Source organism: Mustela nigripes, chromosome 6, assembly GCF_022355385.1.
Source record: "Mustela nigripes isolate SB6536 chromosome 6, MUSNIG.SB6536, whole genome shotgun sequence".
Classification (NCBI taxonomy): domain Eukaryota; kingdom Metazoa; phylum Chordata; class Mammalia; order Carnivora; family Mustelidae; genus Mustela; species Mustela nigripes.
The window spans coordinates 12,076,834-12,100,686 of record NC_081562.1 but is presented as its reverse complement, the minus strand read 5'-3'; the positions used below and the strand labels follow the sequence as shown (position 1 = coordinate 12,100,686).

General features: G+C 43.5%; 1 protein-coding gene across 5 annotated transcripts in view; it reads left to right on the top strand.

The window, feature by feature from the left end:
- The window catches only part of HMGXB4 (HMG-box containing 4), a 28,273-nt gene extending 8,981 nt beyond the window's left edge, over positions 1 to 19,292 (top strand). For 4 of the 5 annotated variants that reach the window (XM_059402147.1, XM_059402146.1, XM_059402151.1 and 1 more), the window contains 7 exons: positions 4,410 to 4,481; positions 11,406 to 11,487; positions 12,483 to 12,547; positions 13,527 to 13,632; positions 14,081 to 14,250; positions 18,523 to 18,645; positions 19,144 to 19,292. In XM_059402147.1, coding sequence (XP_059258130.1) covers positions 4,410 to 4,481; positions 11,406 to 11,487; positions 12,483 to 12,547; positions 13,527 to 13,632; positions 14,081 to 14,250; positions 18,523 to 18,645; positions 19,144 to 19,188 — 663 coding nt within the window. In that variant the 3' untranslated portion in view covers positions 19,189 to 19,292. The remainder of the gene's footprint in view (positions 1 to 4,409; positions 4,482 to 11,405; positions 11,488 to 12,482; positions 12,548 to 13,526; positions 13,633 to 14,080; positions 14,251 to 18,522; positions 18,646 to 19,143) is intronic. The other variant, XM_059402148.1, reaches the window with a different exon arrangement.
- The last annotated feature ends 4,561 nt before the right edge of the window (positions 19,293 to 23,853 follow it).

The following is a 23,853-nucleotide window of genomic DNA, read 5'->3' as shown; positions in this document are numbered from 1 at the left end:
GGAGAAAGTCAAGTCTATTAAGAATTTGGGAATGGTAGTTTCACTTCGGTCTGTAATTGAGGTGTAAGTTGTGTTTTCCACTGCAAAGAGTACTTTTTTTTTTTTTTTAAAGATTTATTTATTTGGGAGAGGGCACACATATGTGTACCTGTGCACACATAGGGTCGGTGATAGAAGTAGGAGGAGAAAGAAAGCCTAAGCAGGCTCTGTGCTCCTTCTGACTGATGAGGGGCTTGATCTCAACGACCCTGAACCTGACCTGAGCCAAAACCAAGAGGCAGAAGCTTAACTGACTGAGCTACCCAGGTGCCCCAAAGAGTGCCTTTTAAGTATGTATTTCTCAGAAATTAAAAACGGAACTGTACCTTCTGAGCCAAGAATGAGTGGGAGCGTAAAGAACTAGATAGTTGGATACTAGGTCAGGTGTTGCGCATTTGTTTATTTGAAAATTGCTTCATGAAATCATGTATAGTCTGTGTAAGATTCTGCTTATCCTGAGAACTCCCATTCTAGCAATACATGAATAATGCCATAAACTAATCTTACAGTGCTGAATGCAAGATGACAGGGTGGTCAGAGAAAGCTTACCAAAGAAAACGGATTTCAGTGGAAGGGAATGCAAGAAGGCAAAAAGATGTGTAGGCAGTCGCACAGCAGGACAAGTGAACTCTAGTCCTGCGTTTCTAACTGCCTGATAAATACTTCCACCTGGATGCCATGGGTTCCTCAGACCTCTGTGCCCCTGATTAGCTCATCATCCAGCCTCCCAAACCTGCATCTCCTGCACCATCTGCTTCTGTGTCCCCTGTGTCCTTCTGGTCACCCATACTCAAAATTGTATGCTTAGAATAATTTTTCTCAATACTTCATTATAAAATTTTTCAAACAAAAAGCTTTGAAATCGGGGGCTCCTGGGTGGCTCAGTGGGTTAAGGCCTCTGCCTTCAGCTCAGGTCATGATCTCAGGATCCTGGGATTGAGCCCTGCATCGGGCTTTCTGCTCGGCGGGGAACCAGCTTCCCCTTCTCTCTCTCTCCCTGCTTGTGATCTCTGTCAAATAAATAAATAAAATCTTTAAAAAAAAAAAAAAAAAGGCTTTGAAATCGAAGTGAACACCATATGCCACCCAATGAAATTCTTAAGTTACCATTTTGCTATTTGCTTTATCACACATCTGTCTGTACGTCAGTCCATCTTTTATAATGTATTTTGAAGGAAATTATAGCTACCATACACTCCCCCCCCCCGGACCCAAACACTTGAGCTTGCATGTCATTAACTTAAGTGCAGTATTTTTTTCCAGGGCTTTTTTTTTTTTTGGTGGAATTTACTTGTGCTCACATGTATACACGTTTAGTATACCGTTGGGTGAGTTCTGACAATTGCACATACCTGTGTGACCAAACCTCTGTCAGGATATGGACATTACCATCATCAGAAATAGCATTCTCATACCCCTTCCCAGTCAGTCTTCACTGTTCCTGATTTTTTTCCAGTCTTAGAGCTCATTTTTCATCTCCCTCTTCCCTGCTTTCCCTCTCCTCTGACTACGTCCACTCAAGCATTGAGCCTGATACTCTTTCTCCTTCATAACTTCCACGCCTTTATGTCCTCTATTACCACTGCCCCATCTTGTGCCTCATCCGTCCTTGTACTTAATGTCATAAATGGCCTCCTTTCTGTTTCTTCCCCAATGTAATTAGTACACACGGATGCCAGAATATTCTTAAGTACAGCTTTAATGTGGACAGTCCTGTGGTTTGGCATCTTTAATGGATCTTTATCTCCTTCACGTTAGAATGTGAGCTCTGGGAGGACCAGAATCGTGTCTGTCATGCTCTCCACTTCATCCCCAGCCCTGAACCCGCAGTCTGGCCTGTTGTTCTTACTCCATAAATACTTGCTGAATGAATAAATACCAAAGTATTTGGTATTGTCTGGGATTTAGCCCTAAACCTCCCTTCTCGGCTCTACCTCTTAGTCTGCATCACACGCGCTGTGTGGAAACCAAACTTGGCCCTTACACTCTTACCGCTCCTCCTATGCTTGTGTTTTTGTAGTGATCTTTGTTCTCTTGGATCAGTTGAAGCTCTGCCTTGCCTTCAAGACCTAATCACAAGCCGCCTCTTCCAAGATAACCTGACCCTCCAGTCAGAATTACCTTCTGACTCCCCATACACTTTCCTCTGGGAAGTCACTGCACTTACTGTCCCTTATGTTGGATCTTTTTCTGTGCATATTCCGTTTTCCCCTCTTAAAGACTAAGCTCCTTAGGGACTGTTGTAGTCACCTTACTCTTACCTTCAACTCCTCACTGTCCGTGGTAGACATTTTGTGGTAGATGTCAAATGAATGAAAGTATGGATGCAAACGTAAATACTGAAGAGGTAGGTCAGGAGCAAACTGTAGAGAGTCTTGAATTAAGAATTTGGCAGCAGGCACTCGGGGCTTATGAGCAGGACTTAGATACACTCTCAGCGGTCATTTAGGAATTAAATGATAGCACTGCAGCGGATGGAGGAGACAGAGGAAGGATTGTAACAGACCACCCAGGAGGTTATTATAGCCTGAGACTTCAGGTGCTGTAAAAGCCTGATAGAAGGGACGCCTGGGTGGCTCAGTTGGTTAAGCAGCTGCCTTCAGCTCAGGTCATGATCCCAGCGTCCTGGGATCGAGTCCCACATCTGGCTCCTTGCTTGGCAGGGAGTCTGCTTCTCCCTCTGCCTCTGCCTGCCACTCTGTCTGCCTGTGCTCACTCTCACTCCTCTCTCTCTGACAAATAAATAAATAAAATCTTTAAAAAAAAAAAAAAAGCCTGATAGAAACAGCTGAGGAAACAGATTCAGGAGAGGTTCTGAAGGCAAAACGGACAAGAGCTGGCTATAAGGCTTAAATCTGGGAACACAGAAGCATTAATGAGTATGAAAATGGCCCTTAAGGTTTTGAACCTAGGTGCCTTGGAAAATAAAATTATAATCTCCTCCAGTGTAGGACTTATTTATAATTCACGCATGTGGCTAGCAATTGCTAGTTAAAAAAAAAGAAGAAGGGTATTTTTATGTATAGCAAAAATTTTATTAGGAATCAGTATTTGATCATGACTATTCGAACCTGAGGTAGTCATACTCGGAATTTAATCATTTATTCATCAAGCAAGTATTTATGGAACATACACCATGCTTTTTAAAACCTGACCTGTGCATAAAAATTTCCTGTGGAGTTTGTTTTATGGCTTTTGGGGTGTTTAGAGAGAGAGCACACATGCATATGCACAAGCAGGAGTGGGGGTCTGGTGCAGAGCAAGAGAATCTCAAGTAGGCTCCAGCACGGGGCATAGTCTCATGACCCCAAGGTCATGACCTGAGCCAAAATCAAAAATCGAACACTTAACCAACTGAGCCACCTAGGTGCCCCATCCTGTGGAGTTAAAAAAAAAAAATCCTTCTCTTGGTTTTGTTTCAGTAAAAAAGAGCTATCTAAAAGTCTACCTGGAGATAGGAAGGAAGGTTTCAGGAATAGCATTCCTCCAACTACAGCGAGCAGAGATGGGAAAGCCAACTGGTAGGAACGCTGAAAGCCTCTGTGTGCCCTTTCTACTTTAGGTCCCATGACCGGGACTGGAACGAAAATAGACAAGCAAGGGGGGCGCCTGGGTGGCTCAGTCATTAAGTGTCTGCCTTCGGCTCAGGTCATGATCTCAGGACCCAGGGATTGAGCCCGGCACTGGATTCCCTACTCAGCAGGAAGCCTGCTTCTCCTTCTCCCGCTTCCCCTGCTTGTGTTCACTCTCCCGCTGTCTGTCAAATAAATAAATAAATCCTTTAAAGAAAAAAAATAGACAATTGAGAAACGTGGTTGGTTTCAGAGAAGGTAAGTCAGGGTAGATTTTAAAATATAAGTGTCAGGAGATTCAGCGTATCTGAAGTTAAGAGTGTGGGCTGGGGAGCCAAAGCACGTGGGTGCAAATCCTAGCTGTGCCACTTATGAACTCCATGCTGTTGGGCAAGTTGTGTATTTCTCCATCTAGAAGGGGTGGATGACAACAGACCTACCTTCTAGGCTTGTTTGAACCAGGGCCCTAATGTGTGCCAAGGCCCTCTGTGGCCACAGCCAACTCAAAGGGGCACCACTGGATGTTTTAAATATATTAAATTTTCAAGAGAAACAGCAGTGTGTGGCGTCATCGGTCAGATAACCTCAGGATCTACTAGCTCGAGATAGTTCATGGTTGCAACATCTTACCATGTTCCATTCCTTTCGATAATGCCATGTCTTTTCAAAGCTGGTCTTCTGGGATGGCTATGGTAAAAAGCCACAGTACGGCATGAAAACCCACATGGGCACCCAGCTGAGTTCGGGGACTCTGGCTTTGCACATTCATGAACATTCAGTAAAAGTTAATTGTTACAGTCATCGCGGGAGACGTTCCAGAGAGCCATGGAAATGCGAGACCTGGAACTCACTGGAGCAGTTGAAGCTGGGGTGAGAGCTGGAGTGAGTGTTCCTGTGCACTAAATGAAACCCATGAGCGGGGAAGAAGGAGGAGAGCCCAGAACAGAATCCCGGAGAATGCGCACCATGGGGCACCCGAGAAGGAAGGGGGAGTAGTGGTGTGGGAGGAGAAAGCAGAGAACAGCCCGTGTCACAGAAGTGAGGGAGCAGACTGTTCGAGGACAGACTGGACTCTGGTAGAGAGACTGAGGAGCTCCAGTGCAGCAGGGAGAACAGGAGCCAGCCTGGCCGAGTCCATGCAGGGGTGAGAGGCAAAGGCAGCAGGGGTGAGAGGCAAAGGCAGCAGGGGCGGAGCTCCCACTGGAGAATCTTGATACAGACAAGGGGACTGGGCTCTGTCTCCGGGGAAACATAACACTCTCCGTGCTGAGTATTGTCTTGGGGCCAGGGGGGGGGGGGGCTTTTTGTGGTTTTATCTGTTTGCCCGTGTGTTGGTTTGTGTCGAATCCTGCTTTCTGGGAAGGAGGGGAGCAATCATCTGGTAATACCTTGATGATGTCCCCTTTGAGGTCATCCCCATGGAGTGGAAGTCTTTGTACTGGAGGAATAGGATCCGGCAACATTGCAAAGATACCTTTCTTTGGGTTTTACTAAATCAATAAAAGCCCATTCACAGCCACTCAAAATAGTGTCTGTGATGTTGCCACTTCAGAGGCATGCCTCCGGTTATCTGTGTGTTTCCAGAACGTTCATGTTTCCTCTAAGCAAGCTGAGGCCAGCCAAGCGGCCTGGTGTCTGGCACCCTCAGACATTGTTGTGGATCAAGTGATACCCTGAAGTCTCGGCTGTAGCTAGACTTGTCGTGCTATTACACACGTTCTCCCTCTGGTAAAACCCTAGGTGAGTGACAACAGCACTGAATGGTAAAAGTCAGGAGCTCCCATCTAGTGTGTGTCTAGGCATACGACAGCCGCGGCATTTGGCATCTCTCCAGTCTTCACTGATAGGTATCAGTAGCCCCATTTGACAGAGGAAGAAGCTGAGAAGAAAAGATACAGAGCTGGAATTTTTTTTTTTTTTTTAAAGATTTTATTTATTTGATAGAGATCACAAGTAGGCAGAGAGGCAGGCAGAAACAGGAGGAAGTAGGCTCCCTGCTGAGCAGAGAGCCCGATGTGGGGCTCGATCCCAGGACCCTAGGATCATGACCTGAGCCGAAGGTAGAGGCTTTAACCCTCTGAGCCACCCAGGCGCCCCCAGAGCTGGAATTTTAATTGAGGTGTCTTTAACCCCGTGCCCAGTCTTTCAGCTTACTCCATGGCCTTCTAAATCTTCGAGAGATGCTCGTCCAGTGCCGGGTGTCTTCGTCAAAACTAAAAGTCAGTTCTAGGTCAGAGGAAACAGACGCCGTGTGCTAGTGTCTGAGATCTGTCCCACTGGGACATACGGACATTGTTTCTAAGTCGAAGAGACCGAGTATGAGGAAGTGTAGACATCTTGGGCTCGAGTACCACTGACTCGGTCCTTGTTCTGGTCTGTTGCTTACCGGCTTTGTCCTTTGGTGGTGCTTGCTCACGGCTCCCTTGTACAACACAGCGGTATAGATGAACAGCAGTTACACAGAACATGCTCTGCACAGGGCCTGGCCCCGTAAATAGCCAGGGTTACAATTTCTGTTTTTTATGCTTTGGTCTTCCAAAGCATAAAGTGTGCTTGGAAACATCTTTTTAAAGCTTTTTTCTCATCTGGTCATTTTGCATATTAGACCAAGCAAGGAGACTGCTCTTATGGTTTTGTTTTTGTTTTGTCTTGTTTTATAATATAACATTGACCTCGTAGGAAGCCGACTGTGCAGTTATCTCACCTCTTTGGACAACTGTGAAGATCTAGAAAGAAAACAGGGTATGCAAGGAGCAAAAACAAGTTTCCTGCAGCTCTGAAGAGCGCTTCCTGGGTGCTGGGGAAAGGAACTCTGGCTAGAGATGAGTCCCATGACCTCTCTGCCCCTGTTCTGTTCTTGCAGAAGGGTGAACTAGCACCCAGCCTGTGGATTCACACACACAATTCTGAGACTTTGTTATCCATCTAGTGCTTATTTCTAATGCACTTAAGTTGTGTCAGGCACTGGCCAGGTGCTGTGGATTAAAGATGAGTAAGTTGCCTTGCCAGCCAGCATCTTTTCAACTCAAAGGATGCTCTCGGTGTAGAAAGAGAGGCTGGCAAGTATGTCAGTGAGTCGAGCCTGTGTGGAGTGCCGAGGGAGTACAAGGGAAGCCTGGGCTGTCAGGGAAGGCTTCCTCAGGCGGGCCATATCATCTGAACCGAATCTTAGTGCCAAACAGGAACTATCTGGTAGAAACGAGGAGTAGATATTTCATTTGAGGAATGAAAGGTGTGTGTGAAGGTGCTGAGATACCAGAAGGCAGAGGATGTTCAGAGAAGCACAGGAAGTCCGCATGACTGAGGTAATGCCGGCAGAAGGTTCGAGTAAGCATGGAGAGGCAGGAAGAATTGCTGCAGGCCTGCCTTCTAGGAAAGGATGGTGGAGCTGAGTCATAATTAGTACATTATGACGAGACCAGCTATATCTATGGTTTGTAATAGGTTCTAAGCATTGCACTAAGTGTTTTATCTGTGGTATATCAGTGAATTTTCATAGGAACCCAGTGAGGTGAAGACAGTATCATCTCCATTTCACAGAAATAAGCTTGAAGAAGTGAAATAACATGCTCAGGGCACCCTCCTGTTTCAGGGGCAGAACAGGAACTTGAACCCAGGTCTTTGTGATTGCATGATCCATGTTCTTTCCACTATACAGAAAGGTGGTTTAAATTATACACAGTGGTGTGTTATGAGGCATAACAGACAAATAGAATATATTTTGGAAAGATTTCCATTCAGAATGGTTCAAATAAAAGTTTTGGTGTGAAAACCTTACTTCTCTGGCACCTATTCTTTTAGCCAGATCAGATTTAGGGATCTCAGTCAAATTGGTTGAGAAGAACATCATGGTTACAAGTACGGGCTCTGAAGCCAGGCTGCCTGTGTTCAGGTGCTAGCCATGCCTCTCCTACCTGTTGGACCCTGGAGCTCAGTTTCCTCATCTTTAAAGTGACAGTAATGGGGCGCCTGACTGGCTCAGTTGGTAGAGCATACAATCAATACCTTATCTCAGGGTTATGAGTTTGAGCCCTGTGTTGGGCAGAAAGATTACTTTAAAAATTTTAAAAATTAAAAAAATAAAGTGGCAGTACTAATGGAATTTACCTCATTAGGGTTGTTGTAAGGTTTAAGTCACTTTCTCCAGACAATGCTTTTATACGGCCTCTTACATAGTATTACTATCAATGAGGCAATTGGGCTCTTGGCATCAGCAGAAGAAAGCCAATTTTTTGGTGGTTTGTTTTGTTTTGTTTTGTTTTGTTTTGTGTTTGTTTTATGTATTGCCTGGGAGTGGGGGCAGGGCCGGGGGTGGGGAGAGAATCTTTAGCAGGCTCCACGCCCAGTGTGGAGCCCTATGCATGGCTCAGTCTTATGACCCTGAGATCATGACCTGAGCTGAAATCGAGAGTTGGCTGCTTAATGAACTGAGCCACCCAGGAACCCCTTGTTTTTGTTTTTGCTTTAAGGTTTCATTCATTCATTCATTTATTTTAGAGCAGGAGACAGCTCCTGTACATGGGTGCAAGGTTGGTGGGGGGAGAGAGGGGGAGGAGGAGAGAGAGAGAATCTTGAGTAGACTGTGCACTGAGCATGGAGCCCGACACAGGGCCCGATAGCACGACCCTGAGATCATAACCTGAGCTGAATCCAAGAGTCTTAACCAACTGAGCCAGCCACCCAGGTGCCCCAAACCAAGGTTTATTTTTAGGATTTTATTTTTAAGATTTAAGATTAAGTTATGTTTTGCCTTGGGCCCCAGATGTTTTATCCTTCAAAAACTCTTAGACTAGAGTTTTGGGTGGGCTTGAAGAGGGATTTTTATCAGATTGTCCAAGAGTTCTATTTCCCAAGACTTAATCATGACTGCTTTACAATATGCTTTTGACAATTTAAAAAGTTACTCTTTGAAAGGTCTTGATATTGTGGTATATGTCATCAAACACTTAAAAGGAGCTTCTGGCTGCACAATTACAACATTGTGAGTCACATTTAGTAAGTGGGTTTGTTGGCAGTCGTTTGCTACTAATAATAAAGTATATGATAAAGTACCCAAGTTTTTGGAATATTACCACTGTTTTAAGGGGAGTCCTGTTATTCCAGATGTAACCAGTGTGATTCACTTGCAGTACTGTGTATTTTCTTGCATTGGAAAGTCTAGAGTGGAATTCCTGGCCTTGTCTTTGGAATCATGTAGAAATATTTTATATGCATAGAAATCATCCATTGTTTGTATATTTCTAACTACTAAACTACATTTAGAACAATCTCTGTGCCTTCAGGAAAGTTGGACTCTTTAGTTTGAATTCCAGACTTTCGGTCCACAGAGGGGAGTTGCATTTTGCATGGTGTTTAAGTTCTAAGGTCAGCACATAAGGTGAGAATTTTAAGTAGTCCAGGTTTCCCTGAAAATCCCCTAGGAAGGCCGGCTTCACAGCTAAGGCTGACAGACTCTGCGTCCAACAGAATGCCAGCCCAGTGCAGCTGGTTTCTTTCCAGCACCAGGTGGAATCATTGGCATAGATTCAGGAGCCATAATTATTACTTTTTTAGTTGTTAGCTACAAATATCAGAATCACACTTGAGTAGTGAGTTGCACACACTAAGAGATGGATAGGAACTATCTAGGGAAAGCAGATTCATGCTCTTTGTCACACTGCTCCAAGAAGTAGGTTCATGGAATCACCCAGACTAATCAGTCCATCTCTCACACGTGCAAATGGCCAAATATAGAACTTACATGAACTGCCCTCTGTGCAGTGCCATCCCGTTGTATCTGGAGCCCGATAAAGGGGGATTTGAAGGAATTGAGCCTTAGAACATTTGTGGTTATGCAGCTGCTCCCAAGTTATTAACAAAGATGCAGCACCCAGAACTTACTTCTTAGCATCTTAAAACTGGCTTCACCAGAACACCAAAAATAAGACCGTCACTATTTAGATGAATTGGTTAAAGTAAAGGCCTTGTTGCTGTTCTCTTTATCAGTTGAGGTCAAATGATTTTACCTTATTATCCTTCACCAACACTCCATATTTAAGTTTTTTTCTAAAAAGGCTTGTATTGGCTTTGTGGTTGCTACAACTTCTATTTTGAAAAATGCAGAGGGAATAGAAAAGAACTGATAGTAGTTTTCCATTGTAGCCTAGCCGATTACCACATATTTGGTGGTGCAAAACAGCATCCACTATCATCTCACAGCTCTCTGGATCAGAAGTCTAGACAGCGTTCATCTGGGTTTTCTGCTTGGTTCTGGCCAGAGCAGGGGTTCTCTTCTGAGGTGAGACGTCCTGTCCTCTTCAGGCTCTCGGCAGCATTCAGTTCCTTACGGTTGCAGAACTTGCAGCAACTGTTTTCCTCAAGTTCAAGTCCAGCAGGAGGGTGTCTGCTGTTGTGTCTGTTCTCTTTCAAGGGCTCTTCTGACTTACCAGGATAAGTCAGGCTTACTCAGGATGCTCTCCCTTTTGATTAACTCACACTCGACTCACTAGGGACATGGAGCCCCTGGGTGGCTCAGTCGCTTAAGCATCCAACTCTTGATTTTTGGCTTGGGTCATGATCTCAGGGTCATGAGATGGAGCCCCGCATTCAGGCTCTGCACTCAGTGCGGAGTCTGCTTAAGATCTCTCTCTCTCCCTGTCCCTTCCCCTGCCCTCTCGCATGCGTGCTCACTCTCAAATGAATAAATTAATTTAAAAAAAAAAAAAAAAGGTCAACTCACTAGGGACCTTAACTCTGTCTGCAAAGTCCCTTTTGCCATATAACAACGATCATGGGAGTGATATCCCACCGTATTCACCAACCCTGCCCACACTCACCAGGAAGGCATTCATTATACAGGGCATGTAAGCCAGCAGGTGGAAATCCTGGGAGCCATCTTGGAATTCTCTCTGTGAGAGAAATAATACTGTAATAATGTTACCAAGTACCTACAGAAGTGCCAGACACTGTTTGATTAATTCCCACCTCTTCCTCAAATAGTATTATCCATGTTTCACTTACAGGGAAACTAAAGCTCAGGGATGAAGCAGTTTGTGTTGCTAATAAATAGCATGGTCATGGTGGCATCCAAAGCCTGGGCTCTTTCCATTTTGCTATATTACCTTGCTAAATCCTGTCACTCTTCCCTCCCTGTTTGTGGAGGTGTCATGATACAGGGAAGAATAAGCATGTATCATGCACAAAGCAGTTTGTTGAAGCGAGAGGGATTCATCTTCCACTGACTACCAAAGAATTGTCTTCAGTTATTATTTACTTCTTACATTGTACCACAAGAATGTGAGTAATAAAATAATGATAAACTACAAGTAACAGGAAAAGCAAGGTCAGGAAACTTAGTAAAAGACTGGAAATCAAAACCAGAGGAACTAAAGTAACATAGATTTGGCTCTTGGCCTTCTGGTCCCAAAGTAAAGGGAAATTATATGGTTCTTCTTTTCAAAGACAAAAATAGCCCAGGACTGGATCAAGGTTTTCTCAGCACGTAGTTCTCAAAGAAACATGTAACATGGGATTGTGTGTAGGAAGAATGAATGGCTTTACAAGTAATCATCAAATAGTGGCCACAATCTGAAAAATCTAGTCATGTAGCAAGTGGTTTTTATTAAGTAAATATTAAATATAATTACAAATTAAATATAATTAAAGAGTATCCTGTTTAAGAAGCTGGTTAGGGGTTTAGAACTCTTCCCTTGATGAAAAAGTATAGGTCTCTTCTCTGTTTTGTAACTGTGGATTCAGGGTTACTTGACCTGTGTTCTAATGAAGTCTTACTCTGTTCTATTTTTGTGACACTAGCCAAAAAAGAAGAACATGTCAGCCTACCAAGTGTTCTGTAAAGAATATCGCGTAACCATCGTGGCTGACCATCCAGGTATAGGTAAGAACATTTCCGGTCTTCAGTTTTGTTACTCTTCATTTGTATTTTTGCTGTTGTGCGGTTAATTCAGCCATTCGGCAGGCAACTTCTTCCCGTTGTATTAAAATAACATAAATCTCATTTTTCCCCACAGTTCTGAAGTCACTTTAGACTTTGTCTCGGTCCACCCCATCCATAAAAGAGATAAGCTTTCTGTTTATAGCTCTTAAAATGATAAAATGGGAAACTGAGTAAGATGAAATATTTTGAAGTACATTATGTGAAGCCGCAGATGTTTGTCTCCAAGATCCTTTAGCTAATCCTTCCCTTAATCTGGCCCTTGGGTGTGAGTTACAGCAAAAAGACTTAACATTGCTCATATTTGTCTCTGAGTCAGAAGTTAGTGAGGTGAGAAAAATGCTCTGCCACAGACCTTGACAAGTCATTTCACCTCTACAAATCTCATTTGCCTAATGTGTACCATAGCTTCCCAACCTACTCGTCAAGGTTGTTAGGAGGCACACATGAAGTGCCGTAAGAGATGTGAGAGCTTTATTAAAGCGTGACCTTGCCATACAAATGGAAGGGCAGCGTTGCGCTTCTGGGCCACTCGAGGGAAATTCTTTGGTTCTCTGCTTTTGAAACTTGCTAAAAATCTAACAGCTTTTATCAAATTCCATAGAACGTTAAGTTTTCTTTAGCCCAAGTGGATAAGCTCTGTAAAATGAGATCAAATTGAAAGACACCAGAAAGATGCTTAAGGGAGAAATCCCTGGAGAATAGATGTGTGAGAATTTGAGCCTGTCTCATGACCACTAAAATAGCCCCTTCCCTCCCAAGAGAAAAGAGTCAAGAAAAGTGATGGGGTTTTAGTTCGGTTTTATAGAAGAACCTTGTGCTATTTAAATCTGAGCTTAGAAAATCCTTTTTCTGGTTTTTGCTCTTATCAATCTTCTGTTTGGTTTATAGTCAAACCTTTACTGTGTTAACATTTTTTTTTTACTCTTTTATGCCAGATTTTGGGGAACTTAGTAAAAAACTGGCTGAGGTGTGGAAGCAATTGCCAGAAAAGGACAAACTGGTAAGTACACTTCCTTACAAACACGGTTTTCCTTGCTTTATGCCTTCCAAAATGTGTCATTCTCCTATAGCCCATCCAGCCAACAGTGAAAACAGTGGGAAAAAATCACAAATCAATAGAAAATGGTTTGGCAGAGGGCATTAACACTGGCCGGTGCCAGTTTACTCTAGTGAGGAGTCAGCTGCAGGAAGGCTGTCTTTTCTAGCCTCATCTAGTTGTTTTCCAACAACCTTATATTTGAGCCAAAAGATGGCCTCACTTGGGCAGTGTTTATGGGTCAAAAGAGAATCTAAAATCAGCCCTTTCCTGCAAACAGCCACTGGTAAGACCAGATATGAATGGAGGAAGGCCACCTCCTCCTGGTTACTGCCGATCAGAATTATGGACTGTGCTCACTAGGTTAACCGGTTCCGGGTCCTTCTCCTCATCGGCCATTACCAAATAATCCATCCCACTATCAAATAGCCAGGAAGACAATGGAAACTGGTCCTATTGGAATCATTCCCAGTCACTCTCCAGCCAGGTGATGTGAAGGTGATCTGGGAATTCATCTGGGTGAAATGAAAATATTTGTCACCCAGGTTAGGTTATCTTTCGTTCCCATTTTCCGGGTCATTGTCATCCTGTGGTTGGCATTGCCATCCAGTAGGATGGCATATTGAACCCCATGGACAGCATACTGAGCCACATGTTTACCCCATGATTTTACATTTCGACCTGCAAGTAATCTCAAAATCCATGCCAAGACCTGCCTGTTAGCATGGGGGAGCGTTAAAGAGTCCTCTACTAAGATAGCACGGTGGTCAGCATCTGAGGCCTGTTCAGTACCTTCAGCTTCAGAGTTGCTGTTCAGCCCCCACCCGCCCCCCCTCCAGGCTTTCCTTTCTTTCCTTCACTCTCCTCTCCTATAACTGCTTTCCCTTTTGTGTCTTGTCCTGTTTCATTTATCATAATTTCTTTGGCCCTGATCTGACTGCAGATTTGGAAGCAAAAAGCTCAGTATCTGCAACACAAACAGAACAAAGCAGAAGCTACAACTGTGAAAAGAAAAGCATCCTGCTCAGAAGTTCCCGTGAAAGTGAAAGGTAGTGACTGCGACCCTATGTTCCTTAGAGCGTTGTGAATCTTGCTTCTTTACTAGGAATCAGGAGAGCAGCCTGTGTCAGAAGCAGATCTTGATACTGAGATGTTATTACCGAATATTACAGGTTGCAAAAAATAAATTTAGAAAATGTAAATCAGAAGTCACCAAACTTTTTCTGTAAAGGGCCAGAGTAAACACTTTAGGTCTTGTGGTCCATAGGCACTCTTTGTCACATATTCTTTATTTTTTCTACAACCATTTAAAAATGGAAAACTATTCTTAGCTCATGGGCTATACAAAAACAAGGCTTGGGCCAGATTTGGCCCACAGTCCCTACTTTTGCCAAATGCCTGGTATAGCTCATAAAAGGGGGAAAAGCAGGAAGACTATCTTTGTGATGTTCTAAGCCATAGGCAAGCGTTCTCTCTCTATTTCATCTCTGTTCTCAGCTTCCTCTGCAGGAGTACTGTCACCCCAAAAGAAATCCCCACCTACCACCATGCTGTTGCCAGCCTCTCCAGCCAAAGCCCCTGAGACAGAGCCCATTGATGTCGCTGCTCATCTGCAGCTGCTGGGGGAGTCCCTAAGCCTCATCGGACACCGCCTGCAGGAAACCGAGGTGAACGTGACTGTCAGTCACTTGTTTCTTACAGGATATGAGTCCATTTACTCCTTCCACGCGCATCCATTGAGCAACTCCTGTTGTGTGCTAGATTATTCCAGGTGCTCAGGAGACAATGATGAAGAAAATATACACCAGTAGAACCGTCCAGAGATTTGGACTCTTCATCCTAGCTCTCAAAGTTTATGCTTACACCATTGAACAATGGCACAGAAAGGAGTTGCAATCTCCTATAACTTTCTTTCCCCAGTTTTTATTGAGATATAATCAACATATGATCCTGTAACTTATTTTGATCTTTTTTTTTTTCATGCAATGGGAAAAATGAATACAAATCCCATGGAAATTTTAATCACTTGTACTTAGAAGACAGTTTGAATTTTTCTGCACATTTCCAGTAAGGTCTTGGGTAGACAGAGTAAACTGTACAGGGGATTAAGAGTGCTTCTACTTCTTTGAAAATGGGTAGCAAGGGGCACCTGAATGGCACAATTGGTCAAGCGTCTCTTGGTTTCGGCTCAGATTGTGATCTCACAGTGATGACAATGAGCCCCATATTGGGCTCTGCGCTGAATGCAGATTCTGAATGCTTAAAACTTTCTCCTTCTCCCTCTGCCCCTTTTCCTGCCCTGTCCCCCTCATGCTCTCTCTCCTGCTCTCTAAAATAAATAAATAAATCTTAAAAAGAAAGAAAATAGGTAGCAAATAGGGAAATTGAGATTCTCAAGCTCTTCATTACTCCGTGTTAAATTATACAGCACTGTGTGCCCTAGGGAGATCTTTGTCCCTTTAAGCTTCAATTTCAAAATCACTTAACCTGCAAAGCTGTCATGTTCCATTTCTATTACCATATTCAGTTTCTAATCATATTGCCCCCTTGGCTAACTCAGTCGTGTAGTATTTCAGTTTTCCACTGGGCCCTAATAGGACATTCCAGCAAGGAAGTCAGTCTTTGCTACTAAAGCCATTTCTAAGCTGAGAAATCAGTGTTGGAATATGAAGCTATTCACTTGCTTCTCTGTGGAAGTTGTATTTTTTTTTTAAGATTTATTTATTTATTTGACAGAGAAATAGCAAGCACAAGTAGGCAGAGCGGCACACTCCCGCTGAGCCTGATGTGGGGCTCAATCCCAGGACCCTGGGATCATGACCCAAGCTGAAGGCAACTGCTTAACTGACTGAGCCACCCAGGTGCCCCAAAGTTGTGTTGTTAATATTATTCAACAAATAAAATGCCAAAGACCACAAAGATGAAGGTTATCCAAGTTTTTTGGCTAATTTCAATAACTTAGCAGGTTTCAAAACAACTAGGGTATTTTCATAAAGGTTCAGATATTTAAATAGATACAGATATTTCCAGAATAAAATATCCTGGGATCCTTATTTATGATTCTTAGTTTCCTAAAGTTAGAAGTAAAAATTATTTGTTTTATGCCCCTTCCATATTCCACACTTTCCCTGATATTTCCATTTAGTTTAGCAAATATTTGTTGAGTACCTAGGCATTATTCCAAAACTTGGGGAAGTAGAAAATCTGACTGTCGGGCACCAGGGTGGCTCAGTGGATTAAGCCACTGCCTTCGGCTTGGGTCATGATCTCAGGGTCCTGGGATCAAGTCCCGCATTGGGCTCTCTGCTCGGCAGGGAGCCTGCTTCCTCCTCTCTCTCTCTGCCTACTTGTGATCTCTCTCTGTCAAATAAATAAATAAAATCTTTAAAAAAAAAAAAAAAGAAAGAAAAAAAGAAAAGAAAATCTGACTCTCTTCCTGATGGTTTCCAGGTGATATCATTAGGAAACTTACAGTTTCACTGCAAAGGTAGAGCATATACATAATCAGCCATTAAAACAAGTCAGCTTCTATGAGCAGCTGCTTGGAGAGAGTTACACATACATGTGCCTAGAAAAGGGAAAGACTTGCACAAGTTTCCTAGCCCACTTTATTTTATGTAACAAAGGGTCTTATCGGGATCTAATTCACAAACAATAAAGTTTACCTTTTCAAACTGTAGGAGTTAGCGGTTTTCAGTATATTGATGGAATTGTGGCCTCATTGCTACCTAATTCCAGAACATTTTCTTTACTCCCAAAAGATACTCCACACCCATTAGCAGTAATTCCCGTCCCTCTCCAGTCTGCTTTTTCCCAGGCATCAGTCACTTGAATACATTCTCACAATTTTGCAGTTTCCTTGCACCACTCAGTTATTTACCTTATATTTTTATTTTACTGAATCTATCCATGCTTTCACAATGATATCCTTGATATCACAAGTCTGATATTCTAATTTTTTTCTAATATAATACATCACAATGGGTATGTCAGAATAATTTGTGTTCGCCTATATGCTCCCTAAAATTACATACTATGCTTTAAGGAACATTGATGTCTACAAGTCACTTATTTACAGATCGGATACTAGGAATCTAGTAAAATTAAGTGACTATGACAAGTGGACACACTGTAGCAGAGCCCAGCATGCGTTACTCCTAACTCTGTCTCCCTCTTTTGCTCTGTGCTGAACTGATACAGCGAGGGTAGCTAGAGAACAAAGAGAGTTAGGGGGAGTCAGGAGAGATTTTGTCAAGGGAAGTGCTCTTCTAACAGGGCCTGAAAGGATCTGGAGGGTTTTGTCTCACGGAGACTTTGGAGAGAGACCTTCCAAAACCAGAAAATGGTGCACATCTATTTCTTGACGTTCGAGTCTTCCACAGAGATGGATTAGAGGAGCCCTAGTGAGGCCGTAGACCCCCACTTGCACTTTAACCAGATCTTTTAGCTGTTTTGCATATTGAGATTCCATACCAGGGTTTCTTGTAAGCTTTTATTTCCATCCCAGTTAGTTGGGATGCCTGGGTGGCTCAGTCAGTTAAGTGTCTGCCTTTGGCTCAGGTCATGATCCCAGGGTCCTGGGATCAAGTTCCGCATCGGGCCCCTTGCTCAGCAGGGAGCCTGCTTCTTCCTCTACTTGTCGCTCCCCCTGCTTGTGCTCTCTCTCTGACAAATAAAACCTTTTTTTAAAAAATTAAATAAATTCCAGTTAGTTACCATGCAGTAATTTCATTTTTAATTTGAAACAGTCGTTTCAGATGTGCAGGATAGTGATTCAACACTCCATACATCAGTTGGTGCTCATCACAACAAATGCATTCCAGAACCCCTATTTCACCCATCTCCCTGCCTGCCTCCCGTTTGGTAACTGTCAGTTCTCTATAGTTAAGAGTCTGTTTCTTAGGGCGCCTGGGTGGCTCAGTTGGTTAAGCAGCTGCCTTCGGCTCAGGTCATAATCCCAGGATCCTGGGATCAAGCCCTGCATCGGGCTCCCTGCTCAGTGGAGAGCCTGTTTCTCTCTCTCCCTCTGCCTGCTGCTCTGCCTACTTGTGCTCTCTCTGCATCTCTCTAATAAATAAATAACATATATTTTTTTTAATTATTATTTTTTTTTAAGATTTTATTTATTTATGTGACAGAGAGAGACACAGCGAGAGATGGAACAAGAGCAGGGGGAAAGGGAGGAGGGAGAAGCAGGCTTCCTACCGAGCAGGGAGCCTGATGCGGGGCTTGATCCCAGGACCCTGGGATCATGACCCAAGCCGAAGGCAGATGTTTAACCACTGAGCCACCCAGGCGAGAAGTACACGTATGTGTGTGTCACACGTTAGTGTGTAGGGCTATAGAACTTTCGTCGTTACCACATTTGAGCTATATTCATGGAGTTCATAAGAAAAGTACTTCTGCAGGCACCTGGGTGGCTCAGTCGTTAAGCGTCTGCCTTCGGCTCACGTCATGATCCCAGGATCCTGGGATCCAGATCCGTATCAGTCTCCCTGCTTAGCAGGGAGTCTGCTTCTCCCTCTCCCACTCCTCCTATTTGTGTTCCCTCTCCCGCTGTGTCTCTCTCTGTCAAATAAATAAATAAAATCTTTAAAAAAAAAAAAAAAGAAAGAAAGAAAGAAAGAAAAGAAAAGTACTTTTGCACACATGAACTCCATAGATCTTCTCTCTGGAGTAGGTTAGTCTAAGTGACTGACCTTAGGTCGCACAGAGGGTGAGTTAGGAATACAGAAAGGAACCTGGAAACGTACTGTGAAAAGTTTTCTTTTTAAACAACTTCAGAGTTATCAAAGCAGATACCTTCTCATTTCTGCTGCAAATTGCAGAGAACTGGCAGGACTTAAAGACCAACGTGAGGAAAGCAACCAGAACGTGGAGGGAGCGTCAGGAGTGGGCCCCGAGTTACAACCTGCTCTCCCTTCCTGCTCTCCTTTCAGGGCATGGTGGCCGTGTCCGGCAGTTTGTCAGTGCTTCTGGATTCCATCATCTGCGCGCTTGGCCCCTTGGCGTGTCTGACCACACAACTACCTGAACTGAATGGCTGTCCCAAACAGGTCTTGGTGAGTTGTCCTTGGATTTTTTTCAGCCAGACCCCTCGGGAGCCACAGAGGCCCTGCCTTAATGAGCTCTGTCGGACACAGGCTCACATGGCTTCCTGGCAGATGGCGCTCCCTCTGTCCCTTGGCTCACACACACGGTACCATATTGCTGAGTGCAGGCCGGGCCTTCAGCGCAGCTAGAAAGCGTGCCATTTCCCTAAACAGTCCTCTGGAGGGAAGCCTTCCAGCCTTGAGGGGCTTCAACTCCTCTGTGGCCTGTTTGGTGTTCTGCACACAAAGAAAGTACAGGAGTCTTCTGCCTCTTCTCCACAACGACTAATGGGAAAGAGCCAGTAGAGAAGCTTCTAGCAGAGCAGAGAACAGGCTGCCAGCTTCACGCTCCCGCAGCTTTCTCTAACTCTCCGGTTCCCTTCTCATCTCTCTCCCCTGACAAAGAAATAGGTCTCGGGGAACTAAGGTAGAGTACTCTTCAGCTGAACCTTTTCCTTTGTTTTGTAGTCAAACACACTAGACAACATTGCTTACATCATGCCTGGACTGTGACAGCGTGGAGTCCCGGGACAGAGACCTTATCCTCCCCCATTGCTGGTTTGTGTATATAGGACTGTTCCAGATCCCTTCACTGGCCTCCGGGTGTAGGTTTTAAATTTTTATATATATACATATATATGTATGTATATGTATATATATATATATAATGTACAATATATACATAGGACTGTAACTACTTTGCTTTTAATAATTTTATGAAATGGCAAAGGTTTAGCCAAGAAGAAACCTTGGCAAGAATATGGGCTTGGGATTCTTATTTCTCCTGTGGTGGATAAATCTGCCTTAAAAATCAGTGTAACTTGGGGGCTGGGGGCTTGTTCTGGGTGCCAAGGGCATCTCTTTATGGACAGCTAAAATGTGATTTTTTTCCAAACTCAGTTGTACCTCCAGACCCATCACTGACCATTTGCCTTACCTGTCTTACAGTCGGAAATGTAATAGGAAAGATTATGGGAAGATGCCAGGTGACTAAACATACAAAGCCTTTCAATTTGAAGTGACCTAGGTAGGAAGTGATGAAATCATTCCCATCTTACAGTTACTGCAGTGGCTTAGGTGAACTTCGTAGGGGGTTCATTCCAATTCCTGCTACACAGGTGTCCGTGTCTCAAAATTTCTTGTAATCATTGGTACCATTAGCAGCCTCAGTAGGGGCCAAGGAGTTACGTGAGCCCCAGCAGCATAAAACACCTTGGAGAGGGTAAAGTTGTTATTGCACAAGTTGAATTGCATATATTGTGAGATGACCCAGAATATTCCATCTGCAGAACTAATTGCTGGTATCTTCCATCGGCGGCATTAGCTTAGTCACTGAGTCCTCACAGGTTTTGCTGCTTAGTTGCTGGATGGTTGGGGAAGATGAACTTTGCCCAGCATGATTCTTGGGTTCATCCCGTTGGCTCCCCTGGTGGACAGATAGATACCCAGTGTTCTGCATTCCACACATAAGTGAATTGCAAAAGTACTCGATTCTCATGTAGGTTTATTTATGTGCGCGTGTGAATGTGTTTTAATTATGTGTATTTAACTCTTTAGAATCTCTTAGATTTTAATTTATCCTGTAAATTTCTGTATATATAATTTAATAACAAAAGTCTCCACCAGCAACAGCATGTGGAAGATGCAGATTTGTCATTTTTCCCTCCGTCTTTCCTCTGGTCTCCTCTGAAAACTCCAAATCATCCACATTTTAAGGTATCGTGCCTCAAAAAGGAATCATTATGCCGGGATTCTAATGCTTTATTATTCAATAATGTCAAGAAAGCATAATTAAAAGGAATGTTACCATTCGCAGCTGCCCATTTTTCCAAAGAACTAGACTTTTGCTTCCCAGTTCCAAAGAAGACAGTTGAGCACTTCAGAGCTGTTTTTCAATCTGGTGTGAGATTCCCTGCCAAAACCAAGCTCCGGGGTAACTGTGCTTTCCTCCCCGGGCCTAGACGGAGCACGACAGCATCAGAGTAGATCTTTGAGGACCAGGCAGCCAGCCTGCGTCTAACTTACTCCCTTTCCTCTTCCCGCTGGTGTGGTCCTGGGGCTTTGTTTCCTGACTACTCTGGCTGCTGATCGGCCCTCAGCTCAGAGCGGTTGTGAAGTTTAATTGGGGAAACACAAGGAAATGGGTATGTTTGGGAACCAAAATCAAGAAGAGCAGAAATCTGGGTTTGATTTTGTGTGAGACCCTGTGCCACGCCTCATCTGTACCCATGGAAGTTTCCTGTTTGACACAGGGTATATCAACGAGGGGCCTTGAAGACACGGATTAGTACGGAAGAAGTCAATCCTACCCTTGTCATTTGTGCACATTAATGAAATCCTGATGAGGACCTACTTTTTGTTGGTTTGTTTTCCTTTAAACCCCAACCCTATTGTATTTGTATTTAAATTTGTACACATTTGTATAATAGTCTGTACCTTGTGGAATTTGGTACTACTAGAGGAAAAACTTTGGATTCAGACCTTCTTGCAGTTTTTATATCATTGTTTTATTTTGTTTTTTAAATTCTAGTGGTTTGATCCAAATCCCATTACAGTTGTATAAAGAAATAAAATTTTGTACTTATATTATTAAAAATCACATTTTTAATATTTGTAGTCCGGTCTCAGGTATCTTTTCCCTGTTGCTGACCAAGTTGCTATGCAATTCTAAAAACTGTCATTTTCCACCTCTGTCCCACTATGATTTACTTAAAAAGAAAAATCTGTCTGGAATAGAGGCCAAGTTTCTGATCTTAGCCATTTTCATAACATACATCTTGTTCTGTCTCTATTCACTTTTACATTGTAGAGTCTCGTGTTTTCTCTCTTGCAAGCTAAAAACCAGTGCCTCTGATAAGAGAAGCTCTATTCACTGATAAATGAAATTGTGTGTACACCCTATGTTGGCCTAACACAAGAAAGTAGCAGTTGTGTATTAAGGGTCACATGTGAACTGTGTGCTTAGATGTGATATATTTCATGCTGTTTCAGCCCTCTCCTGACTTAATGAATGATGTTGGATAAGTCACTTAGTCCTTAATGGGCGTCTGAAGTCCCAGCAGTAAAATAGTGTTAAGGTCACTCCCACCCCCAAGCCTGTGGCCGGCCAGCCTGACATAAGTGTCTAGTAACTCTGTGAACATTTAATATATGGATATCTGACCTCTCCAGGTACAAATTTCAATGCAAACCCAAGGTGTTACTAGTCACGAATAGTGGAATATTCGATCAATGGGAAGGCTGACCTATGGAGAGGCTACAAGAAAGAGACCAAGACTGCTGAGTGACTAGGAAGGAGTGATTTGCATGTTTTCTCTCCCTTAATCCTCCCACGAGCCTTATGAGGGTTACCACCCTTTACAAATGAGAGAGATGCAGAAAAGTGCACTGCCTCGGGTCACACAGCTAGTAAATGGCAAAGCCAGAAGCAGCACACTGGCACTGCTGACCCAGGGCCTAGGCTCTCTTCTGCCCCAAACCACTTTCACAGTTGACTCATGTACAGAATCCATCAGAATCCTCTTTAATCCACAGTCCTGAGCAAATGCAATCGTAGGAAGACTAACCAAGACATTTCCATTGTTCAAATGTCTGCTTGTCCTGGCTGGCTTTCACTAGACAGGCCTCACTTTCCTTATGTTATTGTCTGTCAACTTTGGAGGCAGAGATTCTTGACTTTTGAACTTGAAAGGGGGTGCCTGGGTGGCTCAGTGGGTTAAAGCCTCTGCCTTCGGCTCAGGTCATGATCTCAGGGTCCTGGGATCGAGCCCTGTATCGCGGGCTCCCTGCTCAGCAGGAGTCTGCCCTCCCCCCCCACCCTGCTCATGCTCTGTGTCAAATAAATAAAATATATTTTTTAAAAATAGGCTTTATGCCCAACATGGAGCTTGAATTCAGGACCTTGAGAACAAGAGTCGCATGCTCTACCAACCGAGCCAGCTAGGTGCCCCTTAGCAATCACTTTTTTTTTAAAGATTTTATTTATTTATTTGACAGAGACACGGTGAGAGAGGGAACACAAGCAGAGGGAGTGGGAGAGGGAGAAGCAGGCTTCCCGCCAAGCTGGGAGCCCGATTCGGGGCTCAATCCCAGGATTCTGGGATCAGGACCCAAGCCGAAGGCAGATGCTTAATGACTGAGCCCCCCAGGCACCCCAGCAATCACTTTTAAAACATAGTTTTAATCAGTTTTGTACTCCACTTAATGTTTGCCATTTACATTCCTATCTGTTGTGTTGACAAATCCCCATATTTCTAATTTAAGAGCTATATAATATTCTGTTTTCATGGAGGTGATAGGATTCCACTGCCTGTTTGGGAGTATGTGGATTGTTTCTGCTTTTTCACCATGAAGGACAGAACTTGTGGCTATTTTATTCTTGTCAATAAAGCCAAGATCTGTCCATAATCACTTGAAACCAGAGTGGTGCAAGGAGGCAGGCACCTCATTCAGGTAAATCACCACCAACATGAGCATGTTAAAGGTTGCTAATGGAAGAATCCAAAAGAAGTTTATGCTAAAATAACCTTACAACTGAGCAATATGTTTTAATGAAGAAATACATGGAAGGTCCCTGACATGGAAGTCATCTTAATGTACATTCCCCCCTTTATAATCCAAATACCATGATTTGGTAGATTGATTTAAGCACCTGGGTGGCTCAGTCAGTTAAGCATCTGACTTTGGCTTAGGTTATGATGTCAGGGTCCTGGGATCTAGCCCTGCCCAGCAGGGAGTTCTGCTTGTCCCTCTCCCTCTGCTTCTCCCCCAACTCATGTTCTGTCTCTCAGATAAATAAAATCTTTAAAAATAAATTTCCATGTATTAGTCACCGAGCTAGACAATAGTGGCAAGCAAAGTAGACAGTATCCCAGCCCTCACGGGGTAGCCAGACTAGTGGGGAGAAGGGCATTTATGAATAGGTCTCATCAGCCTTATTAAAACACTTCCCAGCACAAGGGTACATGACTTCCATAAAGTTCTTATATTGTACAGTAAAGCTACCAGCCCCTGTGGCTGCTCAAACAAGTTAACACAAGGAAGTGATTAAGTTGTAATTTAGGTTCTCCATCATCCTAAATTTGTACAAGCTACTAGCCTTTCCAATTAAAAAGTCACAATTACCTGATCAATTAAATACTCTGCAGGAGCCCAGACTACCAAAGCAGCGGTTATTGT